The sequence below is a fragment of the Chelonia mydas genome, chromosome 10 (genome assembly GCF_015237465.2).
Source record: "Chelonia mydas isolate rCheMyd1 chromosome 10, rCheMyd1.pri.v2, whole genome shotgun sequence".
In the NCBI taxonomy this organism is placed as follows: domain Eukaryota; kingdom Metazoa; phylum Chordata; order Testudines; family Cheloniidae; genus Chelonia; species Chelonia mydas.
In genome coordinates this window covers 35,099,142-35,122,932 of record NC_051250.2, presented here as the reverse complement: position 1 = coordinate 35,122,932, position 23,791 = coordinate 35,099,142, and the positions used below count along the sequence as shown (strand labels likewise).

The 23,791-nt window shown below is 49.8% G+C and overlaps 1 protein-coding gene across 1 annotated transcript in view; it reads right to left on the bottom strand.

The window, feature by feature from the left end:
- Nucleotides 1–287: 287 nt before the first annotated feature.
- PRR35 (proline rich 35) overlaps nt 288–23,791 on the bottom strand; it is a 37,867-nt gene continuing 14,363 nt past the window's right edge. The window contains exons 2-3 of the mRNA XM_043523611.1: nt 4,676–6,380; nt 288–1,380 (exon numbers count right to left, since the gene is read on the bottom strand). Of these exons, the coding sequence (XP_043379546.1) occupies nt 450–1,380; nt 4,676–6,294 (2,550 nt within the window). The 5' untranslated portion in view covers nt 6,295–6,380 and the 3' untranslated portion in view covers nt 288–449. The remainder of the gene's footprint in view (nt 1,381–4,675; nt 6,381–23,791) is intronic.

Sequence of the window (23,791 nt, the reverse complement as noted above, 5' to 3'; positions counted from 1 at the left end):
CCTGTCTCAGATCATCTGTCTCGGGCTTTGCTGATTCACCGATGCTGGTTTTTGGGGGTCCCCCAAGTCTCTACAATCAGCCACAAGAAGAGACCCCATCTGTGTGGCTGCGGAGGAGGAAGATGGCTGAGCCTCAGTTACACTGAAGCCCCTGCCCTTCCTCGCCTACTGCCTTGCATTCGAGTGGAAGGAGCTGCGGGCTCAGGACGTGGGCAGCAGCATGTGTAGAGCCCATGAGCGCTGTGCACAGCAGCTGGGAGGGGGATGAAGAGGGGATTGGTTTTTACACCTTATGGAACCTGTCACGGGTAGTTAGAGAGCAAAGCGCTATGTGGCCTTGCAGTCAGGCAGCAGCTAAGCCTTTGTCTGGTGGGAGCGGGCTGGGGAGGTTGAGAGTGAGAAGAGGTTATCAGCGAATGCGCAGAGCTCTGGGCAGGAGCCCAGCGGGATCATGGGTCTGCGTTTAAAGGGCTGTGGATACACCCAGTGTCTGTCTCACTGGGGAGGCCACAGGACAGGGAGTGCTGCATGGCCCGGCAGCTCAGTGGCCTTTCCTCAGTCCCCGGGATCTGAGAGCCTTGGGTGGCACTGGCTCTCCCATCTGTGCAGAGCAGCACACTGGAGTCTGCTTCGCACTTGGTGGTGCGGCTGTAGTAGGGCTCCATGACGTGACGGAGCTCCAGGGGCATGCTGAGGGGCAGCAGCTCAGCTTTGATTACGGCACCCAGGTGGGCCTCGGAGGATGATGCCCGGAGGTTCTCTGACCGGCTCATCTTGATCAGCAGGTCAATGGTTTTGTTCTCAGCATCCAGAAGGCAATTTGGCATCCCGTCCCCATCCCTGGCTTCGCTGGCTGCCAAGCACCTGCTTATGGCACCTTGCTCTTTGCACTGGAGCCTCTCATCTTCTAGTTTGGCCTTGCAGGGTTCTTTCTTGGCCTGGTGGCCCTTCTCAGGGCCCTCTGGGGACCTTTTCACCGAGAGGTCCAGAGGGCCTTCATGGGGCTTAGTGGCTTTCTCCAGCGCCTGGTGGATGTGATAGAGCTCCCTTCGGATTTTGACCAGCTGTTCCCTCAGCTGTTTCTGCCCAGGGATGTCTTCCTTTGCCAAGTCAGAGAGTTTCTTCTCCACCTCCTGGTACTCCTCCAGGGTTTTTGACAGGTCCCCGATGAGCACAGTTGTGGCCTCTGGGTCCGTTGTGCTGATGGAAGTTCCATGTACTTTGTTCTGCTTACACAGGGGGTGATCAGAGGCCGTAATCACAGGGGACAGAACATCAGAGCCACTGGCCTTCTCCTGGTCTTCAAGCATGCAGGCATGAAATTCCATGTGCCAGTGGTCCAGGGACTTTGGGAGCTGGGTGGGGGTGGCTCTCAAACCACTGGAGAGAAAAGGAAAGGAGACAAAAACAGAAATAAAAATTGGACAGGAGAGCCCATTTAAGTGATGCTGAATCTACCACTGACTCACTGCTTGGCCTTGGGCACATCACTTAGGCCAGCATTTCCAAAAGCGCCAGCTAATTTTGTGTGCTTCCATCCTCCGGTGCCCAATCTCAGACACCTGGGGCCTGATTTTGAGTGGTGCTGAGCACCCACAACTCTAGTTGAAGCCAGTGGAAGCTTCACATGACTTCACTTTAGTGGGACGTCAACCATTCTATGAACTAAATGTACATAACAGCTAATGGGTGGTGTCTAAGGCCTCTCAGATATTGGAAGGGACAGCTCCAGCAGACTAATTTCTGCAGCTGTGCTGCCAGACTTTGGGATGGAACTCTGCTAAGCTGGACACCTTGCCCCGGGGCCAGTCAGAGGCAGCCTCATCCCACATATACTTGGGTCAGATGGATGTGTGCCCATTAAAATGGCCCATCCTATGATGCAGACCTCTAGTAATTTCATGACCCAGTCACAGATCAGCATATGCCCTCTGCATACAGGTGGAGTTGGGAGAAGACTGAGCAGGGAATGGGGAGAAAGACAAGAGGGCTAGAGAATAATCTGTTCCCAAGACATGAAAAATAACCAATCCACAACACACGGAGAATATCCTATCCACAAGGTGTGCCCTCAAGGGGCAAGATAGGGGGCTTCTAACATTAACTGACTGGCATTTCAGAAAACATCAGTGATTGCAGAGGCCTCAGGCATGGGTGTACCCTGTCTCTCCTGTTCTCTGCCTGTGGTTTAGTCTCCTGAGGGCTGGAATACTTTGCTCTAATTCTGGTTGTTGGGTTTGGTGGTGTTTGGTGGTCTATGATATACAGGAGGATAGACTAGATGATCTGATGTTCCCTTCTGGCCTTAAACTCTATGACTGCTCCCAGGTGCCCTAGGAAACTGAGATTTCTTCCTCCTCACCAGCCTGGGTTGCCTGAATGTGCACAGAAGATGCTTGTCAGGATTGGGCACTGCTGCCTGCAGTGTAAAGGGACAAATGGAAACATGGATCACGTTTCCCACTTGCTCCTGCTATTGTTTTCCTCAGAATACTTACCAAACCTGTCTCGCCCTCATTACCATCTACCTGAGCATCACCCAATACTTGGTGAGTAATCCTCATAACACCCAGGGAGGCAGGGCAGGGCTGTCATCCCCACTGTATAGATGGGAAACGGAGGCACAGAGAGACTAAGGCCCAGATGCTCAAAAGTATTTAGGCTCCTAACTTCCACCTAAATACCTTTGAGGATCTAGGCCTTAGTGAGTTGGCCAAGGTCAGTTTTGGGTCATCTTCCTCTTGGGGAGCCATTCGTAATTAAAAGGATGCCGCCAGCAGGATGGAGGAAGCAAGGGGTGACCTAGTCTATGGAAATCCTTGTCATCCAGGGTTGGAGAGGCTGGGGCTCTAAATCCCCTGTATTTCTGATAGGCTTAAAACATGACCATGAGTTCACTGTTAGCCTGGCTTTGTTGACTGATCTGTAGTCTGATTCATGTCAGTGACTGGCTGGCATTGGCTGTGGGGCAGAGGTCTTTGTGACGTGGTGTTTTAGTGAGAAAAATGGGGGTTTTGTGTGGTAGGAGGACATGTACTAATACAGTAAAATCTGTTTTATCCAGCATGTTGGGGGAAAGAGGGGTGCCAGTAAGTGAAAAATGCCAGTTAACTAAGAGGGAGGGAGTTTGGGTGCGGGAGGATGTGCAGGATGTGGGCTCTGTGAGGGAGTTTGGGTGTGGGAGGGGGCTCAGGGCAACGGGTTCGGGTGTGAGAGTGGGTGTGGGGTGCTGGATCTGGGGGACGCTCACCTGGGGCAAACCATCACGGCTGCGCCTAGGCGGACCCCGCAGCTCCCATTGGCTGCAGTTCCAAGGCAATGGGAGCTGCGGAGCTAGATCTCAGGGCGGGGCAGGGGCAGCGCGCTGAGCTGCCTGCCGCGCATCCGCCTAGGAGCAGCCAGGACAGGTCACCGCTTGCGGAGAGCTGCCCAAGGTGAGCAGCGGCTGGATCCGGCACCCAGGACCCTCTCCCATGCCCCAACCCACTGCCCTGAGCCCCCTCCCACACCCAAACTCCCTCCCACAGCCCACGCCCCGCACTCCTTTGTCGCCCCAACCCTCTGCCAACCCCGCGCCAAACAGACTATAAACTGGAATTTCAATGAAGGTCAGAAATGCTGGTTTATAGTGCCGGTTGGTGAAGTGCCAGATAAAACAGCTTTTACTGTGTTTAGCACTTACCTATTTAGCACCTTCCATGTTGCCAACTCTCATGATTCTATAGTGAGTTTTGCAATAGTTCTGCTACCCTTAAAGCATCCAGCTCCTGGAGCCACATGATTAGATGAGGATTTCAGCTTTCACTATAAAAAGAAAGTAAGTTTCTAGTTCTCTGGTAAAAGCTTGAAAATGGGACCCCTAAAGGCTCCAAAACCAGAAGGCAGGTGAAAAGAATACAAATTGATTCTCTTTTAAAATCGCAGGGTTTTTAAAGCCAATCTCATGATATTGTTGGGCCTGACTTTTGAAAGCTTGGGGTCAGTCATGTTGCATTGTACCAATACTAGCCATTAGTTCCATTTTACAGATGGGGAAAGCAAGGCACCCAGGGGGCAAAGTGACTTGTCCAAAGCTACACACGAAGGGCCTGATTTTCTGCAGTGCATCCACAGCACCACTTGCTGGGATGGGAGCCCAGGTTTTCTTAGCACTTAGCTGAGTGGTCAGTCCACTACCGTACGTTGCTGTCTTTCTCATAACAAAGTGAGCCCCTGTTTTAATAAATCTGGAGCCAAAGGCTGAAGCCTTCGTTCAGTGTTGACTCAGGTACTCAGGCAAAGTCCACAGGAATTTGCCTACATCAGGACTGAATAACAACTGAGCGAAAGCCTTAGGATTTGGCCCACTGTTAGGTTCTGCAGAGAGAGGAAGAACTACTTGAGTTCTAATATCCTAATGGCTGCTGAAGACTTCAGGTTCCAACAAGGACAAAGGGACTATAAGAGTTGGAGAAAACCCACTGATGCCACAGAAAGACTCCACTGGCAGGTAAGACTGCCATGTCCTGATGGTGATCTGCCTTTTTCGTACAGGATTCAGTTTTAAGAGGCAAGTGATTAAAAAAATGATTGGGAAAGGACAGGGAGGGGATGACAGCAACCCTGCATAAACCTTCCTTGATCATTTATGGAAAGTCTGATGGAATATTAGATAAGGAGACTGATTGTATCCTACCTGGTTTGGTGGCCTAATTTTCCAGGCATCAGCGTTTCAGATCCCATGGACTCAAGTCCTCCCCCAGTGAACTTCCTCTTCAAGGAGCTGGCTAAGCAGCCAGTGTTCTCCAAGCAGGCGACCACTGGTAACTCCGCCTTCCTGATGCTGTTGGGGAGAACGGCCCCATCTTTTATCCCCACAGGGTTCCGGTAGATGTCGGACACTGGCTTTTTGCGGAGGCTGTTGATGCCCAAGGCTGAGTTGCTTTCCTTTTCTTGTGCCAGCCATTTCTCCTCTTCCTCCTCGACCAGCATGGCTTTATGGCTGAGGTCAGGAGATGGCTCCTCCCTGACACCTTTCGCCCAAGGAAGACTAGCCTTCAGCACCGGCACCTTCAGCAGCTCTGCCTTTGGTGGCTCATTCGTGGTTTTGGCTTGGATAGGAGTGGGCATGGCAGACCCTGCTAGTGCCTGGGCCTCTGCTTTGCCTGCCGTCGTCTTGCTTTCTGCTGAGCCAAAGGTGTGTTCAAAGAGCAGGGGGTAGTAGAATCGTGGGAGGAAGGCCGATCGCTCAGGGGTCTGCAGGGGCTGGAAGTGCCCAGCGTGCGGGTGCATCAGCTGGGCGGTGGAGGCCAGGAAGGGCAGCTGGGTCAGCTGTGGATGTGGCGTGGTGCTATTGGCCATGCTGGGACCGAGATAGGAGAAGAGGCCGGGGTTCAGCGGGTAGTTGATACCCAGCAATGAGAGGTTGAGGCCCTGAGGTTCATGGTAGTCGCTGTAGGCTGGAGGGGGATAGCAGGGGATGATGTTGCCTTCGGTACATGGTGAGGAGACTTCAGTGGTACCCCTTCTTTGTCCATTGGCGACCAGCTTCCACTGCTCCATGAGGACCCCGCCACTCCCCAGGCATTTTTTTGGCCCCTTGCAATGCTTTGGCTTGGTTTCTATCTGTGGAGGAGCCATTTCCTTGCCCTTCGTTGCATGGTTCTTCAGGGAGAAAACATCCGTGATGATGAAGTCAGGCTCAGCCTCTTTGCAAGGCTTGTCCCTCTTGTTCTTGAACCTGAAGAGCAGGGAGTCTGGCTCGGCTGGGTCACCAGGGCAACCCATCTCCTTCACTTTCTCCTTCTTCTCTCCTGCATCCATCTCCCTCAGCAGCCCGGCAACATCTTCCTCCTCCTCCTCTTGGAACTGGCTGGCATCTGTGGTCATCCCTTCAGAAGGCAGGGCTTCAGCCGCTGCCGACACCTTGTCACCTTCACTGTCCCCATCTGTGGCCTGCTTGGGATTAGCCATGCCTCTCGCCACAGCCGGGGATTCACAGGCCTCATGCTCGTGTCTCCTCCCGCGGAGCCGGGAAGCCTCCGTGGCCTGCAGGAGACGGAGCTCAGGGTGCAGCAAGTTCCCCTTCTTGTAGGGCCAGTCGGACTCGATAAGCAGAGAAAGTGAGTTCTTGCACAGGCTGTACTTCATGTGGTTATACAGGTGGGACTTCTCCATGCACGTGAAAGGGCACTGGAAGCACTTGTAGTTGTACGGCTTCCCCCATGGCCTTGGGATGTAATGGGGTTTCTTAGGCTTTCGTTCCTTGTGCTTGTAGACCGACGTCAGCTTGCAGCTCACTTCGTCCTTCGACATGGCTGCAGGGGTGGACGTGGTGTGGGCAGCACCCAGCAGGGTTGATTCTGGATGTTAAAGGTCACGGCCCGGAACCGTTGCACATCCTGCAAAAGGACAACACAGCAAAAGTCAGAGGAAGGATAAAAGTGGGGGGAAGGATAGCTCAGGGGTTTGAGCATTGGCCTGCTAAACCCAGGGTTGTGAGTTCAATCCTTGAGGGGGCCATTTAGGGATCTGGGGCAAAAATTGGGGATTGGTCCTGCTTTGAGCAGGGGGTTGGACTAGATGACCTCCTGAGGTCCCTTCCAACCCTGATATTCTATGATTCTAATTTACAGCTGTGGTCTGTCCAGATGAGACAATTCTGCTCTGGAGAGCTTGGGGTTATGTACAGCGTGTGTCAGGCCATTTCCATTCCCAGCCTCTGAGCTGCATTGCAGCAGGGACCAGTATGGTGGACTCCGGTGTGATTAAGGGACCAAGTAAAGCAGCCATATTGCCACGCTAGGCCTGCAAAAGATGCTGGCTCAAACTCATTTCTGGGGCAGCTCCATTGAAGACAACGGAGGATGGATTCGGCCTAGTTGCCTTAATGCTGCTTGCATGGACTCAGAGGTAAAATCGACATGAAAACTATTTTGTTGAGCTGAATATAGATTAGCAACACTTTGCTCCTTGCTGTAACAAAATACACATTTGTGTGACAACACAATGGGACTTGTCAAGTTTCAGAATGGCAGAAATATATACACTGTAGTCATGAGTGCCTGAAGCCCTTGAAATTTTGGTTCAAAAATGTAAAGTGATCTCTCAAACACTATCCGCAAATAGCACATGTACCATTTGCATGTACAAAAGCACATCTGCACACACGTCATAACACAAGATCAGCCATACTGGACCAGACCAATGGTCCATCTGGCCCAGTGTCCTGTCTCTGACAGTGGCCAGTGCCAGATGCTTCAGAGGGAATGAGCAGAACAAGACATTTTCGAGTGGTCCATCCCCTGTCATCCAGTCCCAGCATTTGGCAGTTGGAGGTTTAAGGACACCCAGAGTATGGGGTTGCATCCCAGATCATCTTGGCTAATAGCTATTGATGGACCTATTTTCCATGAATTTATCTACAGTAATTCTTTTTTTAACCCAGTTATACTTTTGGCCTTCACGACATCCCATGCTAATGAGTTCCACAGGTTGACTGTGCGTTGTAAGAAGTGCTTCCTTTTGTTTGCTTTAAACCTGCTGTCTTAATTTCATGGGGTGACACCTAGTTCTTGTGTTACATGAAGGGGTCAGTAACACTTCCCTGTTCACTTTCTCCACACCACTCATGATTTTATACACCTCTGTCAAGTCAGGGATTAGATCGGCAGTTACCTAACTGGCATGCACAATGCAGTTTGACATGCACAGAGGCAATATTGCAGGGGCAAGTGTACAGGCCACTTCTGAAAATGGTGCCCTTTAAAGTCCAATTTACTGATTTCAATTTCAGACTTTATTGAAACCCCAATGGAGAGTCACGTTCCTCTCTGCATTCCCCTGTCCCTGATTACTGTGGTATCTTTGTGCAAACCCCGGCTAGCTCTCCTGGTGGTTGTACTCTTGAGATCAAGCTTTAACTGACTTACAGACAAACCTATAGTCACCCTGTCTTCCTCTTCAGTGAAATTCCAGGCCAGTGTGTTTGGCATCTTATCAGCTCAGAAGCTGGGAGCATATGAGAAATAAAAGCATATAAAGAAATACAGTTTAGTGAAAGGCCTATTCCCTCTGCTCTGCAAACTCCAGTGCTAGTGTGGTCTCACTGTCAGCCTCTGAGCTGTCCGGCCTTCCCTATTGTTGGGGTTTTGTGCAGTATGCTTTTCTTCCATGCATACCAGAAAATAAAATCCTTAGAGCGACTCTGGGAAAAGTCCCTTTTTCAAATAGCAGCAAATCTATCTATCTTAGATACCTACCTGGTCTGACCTGAGCACCTCCCAGTCAATTACATAGCTATCCTCACAACACCCCTTGTGACTGTTAGCCCCTTTTATAGACAGGGAGCTAAGACACAGAGAGGCTGAGTGATGTGGTCTGCCTTCACTAATAGGGTTGCCAACTTTGGTTGGATGAATTCCTGGAGATTTCATCACATGACATAATCTTTAATTACAGATTAATCTTTAATTTCCGGAGACTCCAGGACAATCCTGGAGGTTTTGCAGCCCTAAGAGCTGGATTGAAGGCACCATCTCAACTTACAGAGGACACCAGTCATCAGCTGGTGGTAGCTTCCACTCCCTACTGACTCAGCCTGGATGCCACGTTGGAACCATAGCCTAATTTTGCAAGAGTGACTAGAGATTTTGTTCCTTAATGGGGGCTGACTTTCGGAATGCTGAGCACCCGCCCTCTGATGCCCAAAACGGTGGCCCTCCAAATCAGTAGTCACTTATGGAACCATAGGCCACAGGAGCCATAGTCTCCCTATCATAGAATCATAGAATATCAGGGTTGGAAGGGACCTCCGGAGATCATCTAATCCAACCCCCTGCTCAGAGCAGGACCAATCCCCACTAAATGTCTCATTGCCAGCCCCGGAGCCATCCAGTCCCCTCTGGGAGTCAATGCAATATTTTGTCTTCCGTTAACAAAAGAAAACCCTTGCAGTGACTCTGGGGAAAGGGACCGTTCTTCTGCAACATGAAGACAGAAAACAAGGACTCCGCATGAAACCAATCCACTTAATTTCTAGGCGTCCAATCCTGCCCTGGGACTTACACAAGAGGCTCCTACTGACATGAATGGGAGCTGTCCATGCAGATCCAAGGGCAGATTTGACCCCACGGTTGTGCAGAGGAAGGCAGAGCCCTCCCAGCAGGAGCAGCTGCCTTCCTACCCGCAGCCACAGCCTGTGGGATCTGACAGGCTCTTGGAGTCTGTTTGGCATTAACTCTGGGACACCTGCGTGCATGCTGCCAGCTCTGCAAATGGGAGCAAACAGCCCTGGGAAGGAGGAGGAGGAGGAGCAGGGGATCTTGGAAGCGGCTTCTCCAGGTTGCCACTGACACAGGCAGCCGGAGCCATTAGGAGAAGCAATCTGCTCAGCTCCTGTTGGCTGGAAATTCAGGAGCCCTCCAGGGGGAATGGGAAAAGGTTTTGCAGAAGGAAACCTGCTCCCTCCAAAGTGGCATTGTGACTCCCATGCAAACCTTCTCCCCTGGTCAGGATCTATCTGCCGGACACCCCCCCACCCACCATACCACTCAGGTCAAGCTGTTGCACCTAGGGCCTTCTATTAAGGAGCTTGAGAACAGTATTGGAAACCTTGGGGACCTGCTTTACAGAGAGTACTGAGTGTGCCCTCTGAGAATCAGGCCCCTTTAAGGGCCATCAGGGGAACTGTATTTTCCAGATTTCTTTCCCTTGTTCCTCAGTGCCAAGGACATTTAAAGATGACTCCTTATGAATAATCATTAGTATTAACAATTGCTGCTCACTAATGTAACACCTGTAAGGTGAAGTTTCAACACAGGAGGGTGTTCCCCCCTCCGGGAAACGAGGGGCAGAGGTGATATACTGTATTAATAACAACCATACTCTGCTCCCAGCACCTTCCACAGTAGATCTCCAAGCACTTTGCAAAGGAGAGTATCATTGCTCCATTATCAACACGAGGAAACTGAGGCAGAGAGAGCGGCAGTAACTCGTGCAAGGTGACACGGGGAGTCAGTAGCAAAGACGGGAATAGACTCCACTGAGGTGATTCATGCCTCCCCCTGCCGCTCTACACCACCCAGCCTGTGCCTTCTCTGTGGAGTGTTTGGAGATGCAGTGCTGAATCTGCCCACACCTTTTCTAGTGCCCTGCTTGAATCACTAGCCCACGCTAGCACCTCACAGGAAGGTGAGTCACACTGACTTCTCCTGGGACATGACAGTCATTTCTACAGCCACCAGTTGCAGTGGCCCAGAGGACTGGTACTCCAAGGGGGAAATGAGCAATGGGAGCAGATGGACCCAGAGCAAAGAAAGCTCCTGTTTTTGACAGTCTTAAGGCTCAAGCACAGACATCGCTGTCTGGAAAACCTGGCTCTGTTTCTGGCTCTGCCGCTGTCTCTCCTTGGGACTTTGGGCAAGTCCCTTCCCCCTTTTTATGCATCAACTTCTCCACCTGTTAAATGGGGATAATAATCTAGTTCTCAGAGGAGCAGGAAGAGGCTAACTCAGGAGCACTTGTAAAGCATTTGACTGCCTCTGATAGAAAATGCTATGGAAGTGCAGCACTCCACATATCCTTGGTCGGAAGAAGAAGAATAGCCAAAGAATGAAGGAAGAGAAACCTAGACAATATAATAACAGTTCCAAGCTTTCTGGGAGGTGACAATAGTGCTTAACCTCTCAGTGAAAAGATACCCTTCTGCCCATACCCTGTCTTTGTAACTCCAAACATGCCGGACAGCTGAGGATAGTCACACTGTTATAAATAGCAATGGCTGAGGGGGTTAGAAATCTGGGTGAGGGAAGCACCATTCAGATTTCTTGATCCATCCAGACCTCTTCAGTCTGGAGTGGAAGCCCTGCAAGGAGGCACAGTGAAGGCACCCTGTTTTGGCTTCCATCTTTGCTTACGCGTCGAGTCATAGAAGCACAAGGCTGAACTGTGACTTTAGACCCACAAGAGGCAGGCAACCAGCTGCACCACTGCTGGAGCAGGTGAGGTGCTTCAGAAACACCCTTCTGAATGACAGTTGTTCCCTGGCTTCCTCTTGGCTCCACCTGTGTGCAGAGTAATTTATGGCTGACCTACACCATCAGCTCAACTGTGCTGGCCAGCAAGTAGAAGGAGGTGGAGCCGAAGGTCTGCTCATTTTCTGCCCACTTCCGCTCACTCCCCCCCCATCAGCTTACTCCTACCTACCCAGACCCAGTAGTATAAAGGAGGGGTCAAGTGACTCTCTAGCCCAGTGGTTCTCAAACTTCATTGCACTGTGACCCCATTCTGACAACAAAAATTACTGCACAACCCCAGGATGGGGGACTGAAGCCTGAACCTGCCCGAGTGCCACCACCCCAGGACAGGGGTCAAAGCCATAGCCAAAGGGCTTCATCGCTGGGCAGGGGGCCTATAACCTGAGACCTGCCACCCAGAGCTGAAGCCGAATCCTGAGCCCCAGGTGGTGGGGCTCAGGCTTCGGCCCTGCGTGGTGGGGCTTGGTCTTGGTGTTCGTCCTCGGGCAGTGGGGCTTGGGCTTCAGCTTTGGCCCCAGGCCCCAGGCCCCAGGCCCCAGCCAGTTTAACGCCAGCCCTGGAGAGCCCATTAAAACTGGTTCGCAACCCACTTTGGTATCCTGACCCATAGTTTGAGAACTGCTGTTCTAAACCATAGACATTAGAGACAGGAATGACCACTTAGCTCATCTGGTCTGTCTCTCTCGGAGATTTATTCCCTGTTAGAACTCACTGGGGATTTGTCCAGTCCAATGTTAAACTTCCCAAGTGATGCTGTTCCTACCGCCTCCTTTAGGAGCCTGTGTCACACCCAGCGTGGTTCCCAGATTAGACAGGTGCAATATAAGAACCTGAACAGACTACAGCTCACTGCCTGGATACCCTGATAGCCTACGAAGGGGACAATACGTTGTGATGAAAGATGCGATCATGACAAGTAAGGAGATGTCACACATAGAGTTCTGCTGCCCAGTCTCCGCACTCACTGACCGTTATAGAAACATATTCTCTTATGACCCAGTCCTCCCAGGTGAGTGGAAGGACAAGCCCACTACAATCAATAGGGTGCTCACTACCTAGGCCCTGATTCAGGAAAGCCCTTAAGTTAACATAAAGCACATTTAATTGGCCACACAAAATGAGCCCTACAGTCAGCTCAGTGGCATTTCTCTGTCTGTCTATAACTTCTGAATGCTGCATCTAATCAATAACATTTTAGGGAATATTCTGGGTATCAAATTAACCCTATTAATTTTGGTGAAAATCAGAAAAGTGGAAAAGTCTGATTTCCACTAAATTCACCATTTGGTACTCAGGACAGAGGGGTGAGGCAGTGACCTCAGGGTTGGGTTTAGTGTTAGGTTTAGGGGGCCCCTCCATCCCCCCTCTTTGGCTGGGCCCCTCACCCTCCAACTCTCGTCAGAACCCTATCAATTGTGGTGAAAAGCTGAAACCCAGATTGACCATTTGATCACAGAATTGATGAGCAGTTGGCAGGGGACAATTGATGGACCCTTGCGTAGGCAGAACTGAAGAGGGCTAGAACCGATTCATTGGTGGGTATGGGCAGATGTGGGGGTTAGAGAACTGCAGCAGGAGGCAAAACCACCTTCATAAATGTGGGAACATCACCGCATTGTCACATGCACACGGGAGAGAGAAAACAATCAAAAGACTAAAAACACAAGACAGCTATTTTTAAAAGCATGATTTCTAGGATCTTGACATAAGCTTTTTGCACCCTTGGGGTTGGCAATCCTAAGAGTGGCCCTGGAGAGTGGGATGGGGGGCTCCCTCTGAGGAAGGAAATGCTGCAAGGAACATTGAATTTCCTCCTCTCCCACTGCTGCTGCCAGGCCTTCGATGGGGGCAAAAAAGCAGCCTGTATGTGTGCAAAAATCAATTTCAACTAACTGGAGGATCACATACTTTGTTGCTTAGGAAGGCCAAGCTGGGCACCCAGTGGGGCAGCCCTCTCCCCCAACACAGCCAGGGCTGGACCCCTCGCCCCTCCACTCTGATCAGAACCCTGTTGATCTGGGTGAAAATCATAAAACTGGAAAAGACCAATTTCCCCTACAATTAAGGATTTTCTGGCTTTCTTCTTTTCAGCATAATCAGTAGGTTTCTGACCAGAGTGGAAGGCCAAAGAGTTTTGCTGCTTGAGGACAGGCCCGGCCAGAGTGGGGATGATAGGTCTTGATTGAGGGGAGGCTGAGCTGGAGGGGGAAGTGAGGTGCCCAGTTGAGGGGCTAACTAACCTTAAACCTCCCCCTTCCCCTTTTCAGTCACTATCTCAACCCCTACAACCAGCATGACTCTGCTGTCCTGCCAGACTAATGAGTTCCTCACTGCCTCACCCCTACATGCGGCACCCTCTCCTGCCTCATCCTCATTCCACCCAGTCCCCCTAAGGCGCTTTGCCCAGCCAGTTCCAGATCCCAGCCAGCAGTTCCTGAGCCCTCTGATCTCTCCCTCTCCATGTGTGTTTCTCTCTCTCTCTCTCCCCCACCCCCATTTCTCTCTCTCTTCCCTCCAGCCCACATGGCAGGGCTGGGTTGGGAGACTGCCCAGGGCTGGAGCCGACCAGTCTTCCCTCTCCCCCATTCCCAGGGGGATTGTGCCAGATCCAGGAGTGAAGGAGGAAATCCCTGAAGTGTAGTTTGCTCCTCCCCTATTTATGACTCATGTCCATGATGCTCAGGTTCAGGCTGGGACCTGTGGCCCCAGCCTCCCCCGGGTGGGGGACAGATTCCATGGGGAGCACATGGGTGGGGGATAGGTCCAGGTGCTCACTGGCTCCAGTAGCCTTGTGGTGCCCCGCCCATCTCCCCACACCAATGAATGGGATGAGAACGGCTCCAGGAGGGAGTTTGGGTGCAGGAGGGGGCTCAGGGCAGGGTGTTGGGGTGCAGGGTGCAGGCTCCGGGAGGGAGTTAGGGTACGAAAGGGGATTCCAACCTGGGGCAGGGGGTTGGGGTGCAGGAGGGGGTTAAGGGTGTGGGCTCCAGCCAGCTGATGCTTATCTCAGGCGGCTCCCAGTCCATGGCACAGCAGGGCTAAGGCAGGCTCCCTGCCTGCCCTGGCTCTGCACGGCTCCCAGAAGCAGCCAGCATCTCCAGCTCCTAGGCAGAGGGATCAGGGGGCTCTGTACACTTCCCGCACCCACAGGCACCGCCCCCACAGCTCCCATTGGCCAATGGAAGCTCCGGAGCCAGCACTCGGGGCAGGGGCAGCATGTGGAGCCCCCATGGCTGCCCTTGCGCCTAGGAGCCAGACATGCCAGTCACTTCTGGGGGCTGCGCAGAGCCAGGGCAGGCAGGGAGCCTGCCTTAGCCCGCTGCGCTGCTGACCGGACTTTTAGCGGCCCGGTCAGTGGTGCTGACTGGAGCCGCCGGGGTCCCTTTTCAACCAAGCATTCCAGTCGAAAACCAAACACCTGGCAATCCTAGTCCCCGCCTGCCCCACACTCACTGACTCCAGGCTCTGGGATTCTCCTGCGGGGCTGGGCCAAGAACACCGCCCTGCACATCATGGACACAAGTCATAAATGAGGGAAGGGGGGCAAACTGCACTTTCGGGGTTTCCTGCTTCATTCCTGGGTCCAGCCCGATCCCCAGAAGTGGGGAGAGTGAAGACTGGTCAGCTCCAGGCCCAGCCCTGGGCAGTCTCACAACCCAGCCCTGCCACATGGGCTGGGGGGCAGAAGAGAGGGGGAAAGAGAGAAAAAACGGTGGTGGGGGGGAGATATAAACAGACATTGTGGGGGCAGGGGGGAGAGATCAGAGGGCTCACGAGCTGCTGGCCCGACTCTCAAAGTGTCTGGGCAAAGTGCCTTAGAGAGGGGACAGGGTTGAATGAGGATGAGGCAGGAGAGAGGCGTCACTCAGGATGTAGGGTGAGGCAGTGATGCCTTCATTAGTCTGGCAGAGGAGCAGAGTCATGCTGGTTGTAGGGGCTGCGATACTGACCTAAAGCAGGAATAGGGTTAGTTACATCCCTCAGCCAGGCACCTCGCACCCCACTCCAGCTCAGCCTCCCCTCAACTAAGACCAGAGCTGGCACTAGGCATAAGCTGACTAGGCAAATGCTTAGGGCCCCAAGCAGCTCAAGTGGGCCCCCATTTGCTTTTTATTATACACTGTTTTAGTGTGTGTGTGTGTGGGGGGGGGGGGGTGTTCCAGGGGCCTGGATTTAGTACTTACAATTTTTTTTTCTAGTCATTTTCTTTGTTAGTAAAAGTATTACTCAGTATTACTCACAGTTTTGAACTGCATTTTAGACCTAGTCTGTGCTAGAAACCCTGAGAGATATAGCAACATTTGTAGGTGGCTGAAGACATACAGAATCCATTTTGCAGGACAGTTAGTAGCTTTGATTTGGAGGAATAAAAATGTTAAATTATACTGGCAAGAGCCACAGTTTCCAAAGTCAAAATTGCCGATAGATTACAGAGAGAGATAAGGAGAGATTTGCTTTCTGGATTTTGTATGTGCAAAGCCCCAAGGATTTTCATAATGGTATTCAAGCAGTCAGCTAATTTTCGCATCAGATTTGCACGTGCAAATGTCTGGTCCTTGCACATCCAGAATTGTAGGGAAAAATATTCCCAACTGACTGCATTGATTGTTATGGGGCTGTGATTCTAATATGATCTCAGGATTCTTGTGACTTGCTGAGATTTATATTGTCAGCAGAGAATGTTGATTATAATTGCACCTTTATAGGTTGCAGTTAGAAACCAGGGCCTTATTCTGCTCTCAGTAACACCCGTGTAGTATTGAGTATCCATATTGATTTAAATGGAGTTCCTCTGGAATGACACCCTTGTTCTTGAGATCACAATCAGGTCATGTGGATGAGTATGTGTGTATACGTATATATATGTGGGAAGATTCTGCCCTCAATTACACCCATGAAGAATGATAGGTTTGTCTATACACACACTTTGTATATATACTCCATATTGCTGGGATTTTCAAACATAAGGGATTTAGGGCTCCCAGTCGCTAAGATACTTGAGCACTTAATTCCCTCACAGATTCCTTTGAAAAGCCCACCCTTACATGTGCACAGCATGGGCCCAATTCTCCTCTCCCTCACCCCAGTATTGTAACTGCACTGCTCAGTGGCATTACTCCTGATTTACACAGGTGGCAGACTCAAGGCCATGAGTTAACACAGCCAGGTCTATTCATGCTTTTCCCCTCAAAAAGCTTGAGATAGATTTTGTCCTCTTCTAGGGCAAGAAAAGCTGAATCAAGTGCTGGTGGAGCTGAAAGCTGGGAGTCTCAGCGCTGCTGGACTACACAGTGTGTTTGCAGGTCAGTTGCACAAACATTTGCTGTTTATATGCCAGAGGCAGCTGCAGAAATATTTGCTGGGAGACTGGAACTGGTTGTTCCATTTCTGTGCACTTGATTCCTCCTACTTCCATCCTGCCTGAAAAATGCTTTTCTCCCCCCTGCCCCATTAAAAGGGAGAGCAGGACTGTCAGCTGAAGGGCTAGCTGGTTTGATACAGGAGAGAGACAAGGGCTTACATGCAAACACAACACACTGATCCTGCCACTTCTACCCTCCTCAAAGCAGCAAAGAGAGAGAGTAAAAGGTAGAAACACTGAGAAAAGAGACCAAGGGAGAGGGAAAGAGTGAGAAATAGAGCGTGTGAGCGAGAGAAGGAAAAAATACACAGATGGAGAGATGAAGTCAGTGGGAGTCAATGAGCTTTGGATCAGGCCCACAGAGAAGAGGGACAGGTGTTTGTGCTCCTGGGTTCGGAGCAGTTCTTGCACTAGCAGATCTTCTTGGTCTGCTGAATTTCTCTACCTGCCACAATACATTATTTCCACTGGGCTATCAGACAAGGCGTTATGGGGATGTGCCTGGGGGGCAGGAACACAGCAGGGACTTTGCACCTGTGCCTGGGAATTACAGCATCCCTGCCCCCTCCACCAGGAGCAGCCTCAAGAAGTAAATGAAGGAGGGAGAGGAGAAGAGGGACAAGGGCCAGGTCAGTGAGAGGGACTGCAACAGGAAGGGAAGGAGAGAGCGTGGAGAACAGAGAGAGGGAAGGAGGGAGAGCGAGAGAGAATGGCAAAGGGAGAGCAGGACAGTAAAAGTGGGGAGTGAAAGAGAGAAGGAGTCGGATTTGGGGAGGGATCCAATAGGGGTAGGGAGGTGCGGAGTTGGGGCGGGGAGGGGTATGAGCACCCACTGGTGCCGACAAAAGTTAGCGCCTGTGCCAGCACGGCAGTACTCCAATCAGCTACCAGGTGTCACTGATGCTGCATCAGCTATAGTGTCCCTTTGGTGATTAAATCCCCTAGACCTTCCCCCAGGACTCCTAAAACACGAGGTCTGCAACTGGATTCCAACTAGCTGCCGAAAGCTTTGACCAGCTGTTTTGTTTCAGGTTCCTCCCACCTGCCCTGGTGAGACCTGTCATTTTCCTTGGAGGTTAGGATGGTAGCAATCGCACCATATGTATTCTACTGAAAGGCACCCAAATATTTATGGGGGACAGGTACCCACTCAAGACATTTTATTTTCAGGCCTAGCCAAATCATGCAATAAGAGCAGAGAGCGAGCCTAGCTCTCACATAGTGGTTTTCATCAGTAGATCTGGCAGCACTTTGCTAAGGAGGTCAAGTATCATTATTTTCATTTTACAGGTAGGGAAACTGAGGCACAGGAGACTGAAGTGACTTGTCCAAGGTCACCCAGCAGTCAGGTCAAGCCAGGAATAGAACCCATGTCTCCTGTGCCCAGGAGCAGTGCTCTATCCACTAGAAAACACTGCCTAACAATGATGCATTCCCACAGGATTCTGGGAATGTTCTCAGAGAGCTAAATGAGCTGGATAAAACACCCATAGTTTAGCAGATGCTTTGCACTAGTGCATAAGGCACAGGGGCCTGGGCACTAGGACTTCCGGGTTCTACTTCTGTCTCGGCCATTGACTTACTATGTGACTTGGGGGAAGTCACTTAACCTCTCTGTTCCTGGGCTTCCCCTTCCACAGAATGGCTTAAAGGTGCTCTGTAAATGCAAATCAACACTGCAGCCCTATTCCTGTCCATTTTGTCTTTAAATAATACACATTGGACCCTCTGCTTGAAGCATCAGAGAACCTGCTCAGTCATGTAGATCTGATCTGCTTGGCTGTCAGGGCTCTCCTAGTGGGAACAAACTGGCATTTAAAAACCCCTGCCGGTACTGATTCATTTCCATGTGTCCAGCATCTTGCACAGTGCGGCCCTGACACCTGATTCATGTCTCTAATCTTACTGGAATACAAATAGATTGTTCCATTTTCTGATTGTAGCTCCCAGGGGGGTTGTTCTGAGTATTTTTAATTGTTTAAAGGTGGGGAAGAACACTCCCATATGACATTTCCTAATGGAATATTCTGTTTCCCAGAAAATAACTTACACTAAGCGTTGAAATCCTGTCTCCATTTAAATCCAGGGGAATTTTGCCTGTGACGTCAGTGGGGCCAAGATTTCATCCTGAGTCTTTAATGGTCAGGCAGCACCACGAGCCTATTAATACAGCTCGTAATTAGAAGAAACATGACTGGCTGGAAAGAGGGCAACATTTTTTCCATGGGAGCGAATGTTGCCGATAGTTAGGATGCAGGATTTAAGTTCAGGTCTCCTGGATTCCCAGCCTGGCCAGCAATTCATTTTTTAACCTCGAGGGAGTCACAATCTCTCTGTGACTGAGTTTCCCCATCTGTAAAATGGGAATAATGATCTCAACCTGTCGAGGAGAGCTTTAGGCAGGTAGTATGGATGCAGTTGCAGACCTTATTAATGTTTTGTAAAGTGCATTGAGATCCTTGGATTGAAAAAGGATTGTTATTCTGTTAATTTATTACTCACTTTTGTACACTCCTGCTACACCCCAAATTGTTCCTGCCCAGCACTCTGCTTGCCATCATAGACACACCCCCGTACACACTCCTCACGCTACATACACGTCACCCTCCACAGGATGTGCACAGGCTAAAACACACACACACCTGCGCACCTGCAGGTTGCTCAGGCTGAAATCCCAAAGCTGGACAATGGCCATCATGATGCACCAGGTTCTCCTGTTCCCCTCCTCCCTGCTAGACAGACAGAGTGGGCCACATGCCTGCTCTTTTGGACATGGCCCTGAAAAATGATCAAGGGCAAGAAGAAAGTGAGAATGGGAGAAGCATTTATGTTGCCCCAACATTATTATTGGTTGACAGGGAGGCAAACGCAATCACCTCTCCCTAAGGAGCCTGCAGTTTAAATTACTATCTAAACCAAAGGAACAAAAAAGCACTTCCCGTGCTACAAGCTGCAGGTGGTCCCAGTGATGGACGTTCTATGGCCTATCACTCCATCATGGAAAGTGCCACCTGTAATGACCCTGCCCCAGTTGCCCTCTGTGGCTTTTCCAGGTCGTTCATCTTCCTTTGCCTCTTGGTTTGACTGATACTGAAACAGAAGAACAGGACAAGACAGAGCGGAGGGGGAGGGAGTTTTCAAGCTCTTACGAATTCTGATCAATACGAACCATTTTTCCCATGGTGTGTGTTTTCGCCGCGGGGCCTACTTTGGCTATTAGCAAATGTTGTGTTCCTGCTGTTTTCATAACCAGGGCTTGCACGATTCAAGCTTTTAAGCATTAATTGTGGGACATAGCGAGGATTATTTGCCATAAGAAAATGCCAATAGTTCTGATTAAGAGAGGAAAACGTGGGATGGAGGGGGAAGAACGGTTGCTTAGCAAGGCAGAATGCGATCTTTGCATCTGGAGAGGAAGCAGCCCTGTTCTGCTCACCTCAAAAACTCACCGCTTAAGGAAACTGGATTTTAAAATGAGTTTGTATGTATAAGTGATCAGAGGAGAGCCTCCAGCTGGGAAGTCACATCTGTGTGATGGAAGCTGTTCTGGGATCCCAACATCAGAAACTTTAAATCAGGTCCCACCCTGCTTTACACTTTACTCTCAGTTGGCATCTATGGAGCCACTTGCTATAGCCTCTTTTGTCCAGCTGTTCCCCATAGCTCCGTGAAAAGAGGCCTAGAATTTCCCCCAATTCCTCCTCACTGGATCATCCAGCTTCTCCAAGAGTCACCGAATCTTCACACCATTTCTACTAATTCTTGTTTGTTTGCCCATGCATGGTGGGCTCAGTACATGGGTCCCATGGCCAAGACATATTACCAAGACTCTCCATTTTTGTGCTGCCTTGTAGTTCCAGCTGTTGACAGCTGTGCACTGTGTTTCAAGCCACCAAATCAGTGCTTTAACCAGTCAGACATTTACAGTCACTAAAAACATTGTTCACCCCAGAGGTTATTCCTCCATGATAAATGTGTCACAGTCAATGTCTGCCAGATGGATCCCCTACACCATGGTGGCCATTCAATGGGATTTCTTCACTTACTCAGCCTCCTCTAGACATCACTGGAAAGTCTTCGTCCTCATGAACGAGGGTCCAGCACTCATTCACTCACAGCATTTGAGCATCTCCAGATGCTGTTGGAATAATACTCCATTTGCATACAGAACACATTGTCTTCTCCTGTCTGCTCCACCTCCCACTGAAATGGAGCCTATAGATTCATAGATATTTAGGTCAGAAGGGACCATTATGATCATCTAGTCTGACCTCCTGCACAACGCAAGCCACAGAATTTCACCCACTACTGCAAAAAACCTCACACCTATATCTGTGCTATTGAAGTCCTCAAATCGTAGTTTAAAGACTTCAAGGAGCAGAGAATCCTCCAGCCAGTGACCCATGCCCCATGCTACAGAGGAAGGCGAAAAACCTCCAGGGCCTCTTCCAATCTGCCCTGGAGGAAAATTCCTTCCCGACCCCAAATATGGCGATCAGCTAAACCCTGAGCATATGCGCAAGATTCATCAGCCAGATACTACAGAAAATTCTTTCCTGGGTAACTCGGATCCCACCCCATCTAATATCCCATCACAGGCCACTGGGCCTATTTACCATGAATATTTAATTACCAAAACCATGTTATCCCATCATACCATCTCCTCCATAAACTGATTGAGTTTAATTTTAAAGGCAGATAGATCTTTTGCCCCCACTGCTTCCCTTGGAAGGCTATTCCAAAACTTCACTCCTCTGATGGTTAGAAACCTTTGTCTAATTTCTAGTCTAAATTTCCTGGTGGCCAGTTTATACCCATTTGTTCTTGTGTCCACATTGGTACTGAGCTTAAATAATTCCTCTCCCTCTCCAGTATTTATCCCTCTGATATATTTATAGAGAGCAATCATATCTCCCCTCAACCTTCTTTTAGTTAGGCTAAACAAGCCAAGCTCCTTGAGTCTCCTTTCATAAGACAAGTTTTCCATTCCTCGGATCATCCTAGTGGCCCTTCTCTGTACCTGTTCCAGTTTGAATTCATCCTTCTTAAACATGGAAGACCTGAACTGCACACAGTATTCCAGGTGAGGTCTCACTGGTGCCTTGTATAACGGTACTAAAACCTCCTTATCCCTACTGGAAATACCTCTCCTGATGCATCCCAAGACCGCATTAGCTTTTTTCACGGCCAGATCACATTGGCAGCTCATAGTCATCCTATGATCAACCAATACTCCAAGGTCCTTTTCCTCCTCCGTTACTTCTAATTGATGCGACCCTAGCTTATAACTAAAATTCTTGTTATTAATCCCTAAATGCATGACCTTACACTTCTCACTATTAAATTTCATCCTATTACTATTACTCCAGTTTACAAGGTCATTCAGATCCTCCTGTAGGATATCCCTGTCCTTCTCTAAATCCTCTAAAATCCCATCTTCAACCAGTCTGGAGTTCTCACTGCCACTTAAAACCTGTTCTCCACAGCGGAGGATAAACAGAAGTATTGCTTTGAACCACTCACCTGGCCTTTACCCCATTTTCCGTGCAGCCTTAAAGTTCTTGAGCATAAGATTCTACCTTTCTAGGTGGCACATTTAATGAGCTCACCAGCCACCTCATTACCTCCAGCTGTCTGATCCTGTTACTGCATTTTCTATCTCCGCCCTTAGGGGGGTGGCAGTTCCCATTACACAGTAGTTAGAACTTCTTCCCAGATTAAGCTGACCACCTGGACAAGGTCACGGTAAGGAACACCTGTGTACTGCTGCTTCCGTTACGGGGAGTTTGTTTTCCCATGTCCAGCCTGCTTTTAAATGGTAATGGAGTTGTGTGAGACTGAAGGCTTCCAGCTGCCTGATTCAGTGGCTCTGTAGTAAACCAGTCTCCCGATGTGGGAAGACTGCAATAGTGTCAAAGTGAAGGTGTGCAGCTGTGTGTCCATGGCTCCCTGGCTAATGTATGCACACTCAGTATGTCAGCAGCAGGGATGAGGAGTGAAGAGGCTGAAAGGAGACAGTGCCCAATGCTGGCGTCAAAGGGACATCTGGAGATAATAAATTAGAGAATATGGTGAGAATGGGCTAGGAAACACAATCAGTCTGAGCAGTAAGACGCGTGGTCTCTCTGTCCCATCTGCTGAAATCTGGCACCACATCTGGAGTATTCTGGAGCTCCCTCTGGTCATCCTTGATTCATTACTTTATCTCTTCTGCTCCTGTTGGGATTTTATTGCTGGTTGACTCTGTGGCAGCCACGCTAGACTTGAAATGTTGTGAATGGAACTTCTCTTTAGAGTCTTCCAGTTGTTACATCCCCCTCCAGGTTCCTTCTCTGCTTGTTGCTTTGTGCCTTCTCAACACATCCTGCCCAAGTTGGTACTGGTCTAATAACCTAGGTAGGAGCCTGTTATGTATATCATTAATTGTAACCAGTTTCACAGGGAAACAGTATCTGATACTAGATACTAGAGGGTTCTTTAAGCAGAGGGAGAACAAGATCAATGGCTAGAAGCTGAAGTCAGCAAAATTCAAGTGGAAAATAGGACACCATTTTTTTACTTCAAGGGTAATTAGCCATTGGAAGAGATTACTGGGGATGTGGTAAACTCTCCTTCAGATCAAGACTGGATGTCTTCCTAAAACATACACTCTAGTTCATTCAGAAGTTATTGGGGTGGATGCAGGAATCACTGAGTGAGATTCTAGAACCTATGTTATGCACGAGGTCAGACTGGATGATCATGATGGTCCCTTCAAAGCAATGCCAGCCTCTACCATGGACAAGGTGTAGGATGGTGGAGAATGAAGTTATGGAACCTGCTCCTCAGAGCAAGGGACTGAGATAGCCTGGAGCTTTCTGGAACGTCTAACCAGGGATTGAAGATTTCAAAGAAGGAGGAGCATGTTCAGGCTCATGCTCTTGTTTAGCATCCCATCTACATTTTTTCCCCACATTTCAATAGCAACTAACAATGTGGACTAGTGGCAAAAACAGACGACAGGCTGGCTCAGGGGTTGGAAATGAGTGATGGAGCCTTTCACTTCAGTACTGATGTGACCCAGTCCTTCAGTGACTGAAAGTCACTACCATATAACTACCATCCAGGGGCCTGAGTGAAATGCCGCAGTGGTCTCAAATTGATTTCTACACCACAGAATTCACAATCCCAGCTGGCACTAGGGGCTCCCCGTAGCGTTAGTTTCAGCAGAGAAGCCGAGAGTTGGACAGAGCATGAAGACTGAACTATCCCAACCTCCTAGTCGCTGTCTCTCCAGGCCAATGTAGAAGCATACTGGTGGAGTGATGTAGGAGGGAAGCTGCTGCTGCCCATGCTGGAGCTGTTCTGTGGACAGAGGACTAGGTCTCCAGGAATGTTTCACCAGCAAGAAATTTCATTCTAATTATAATAAATC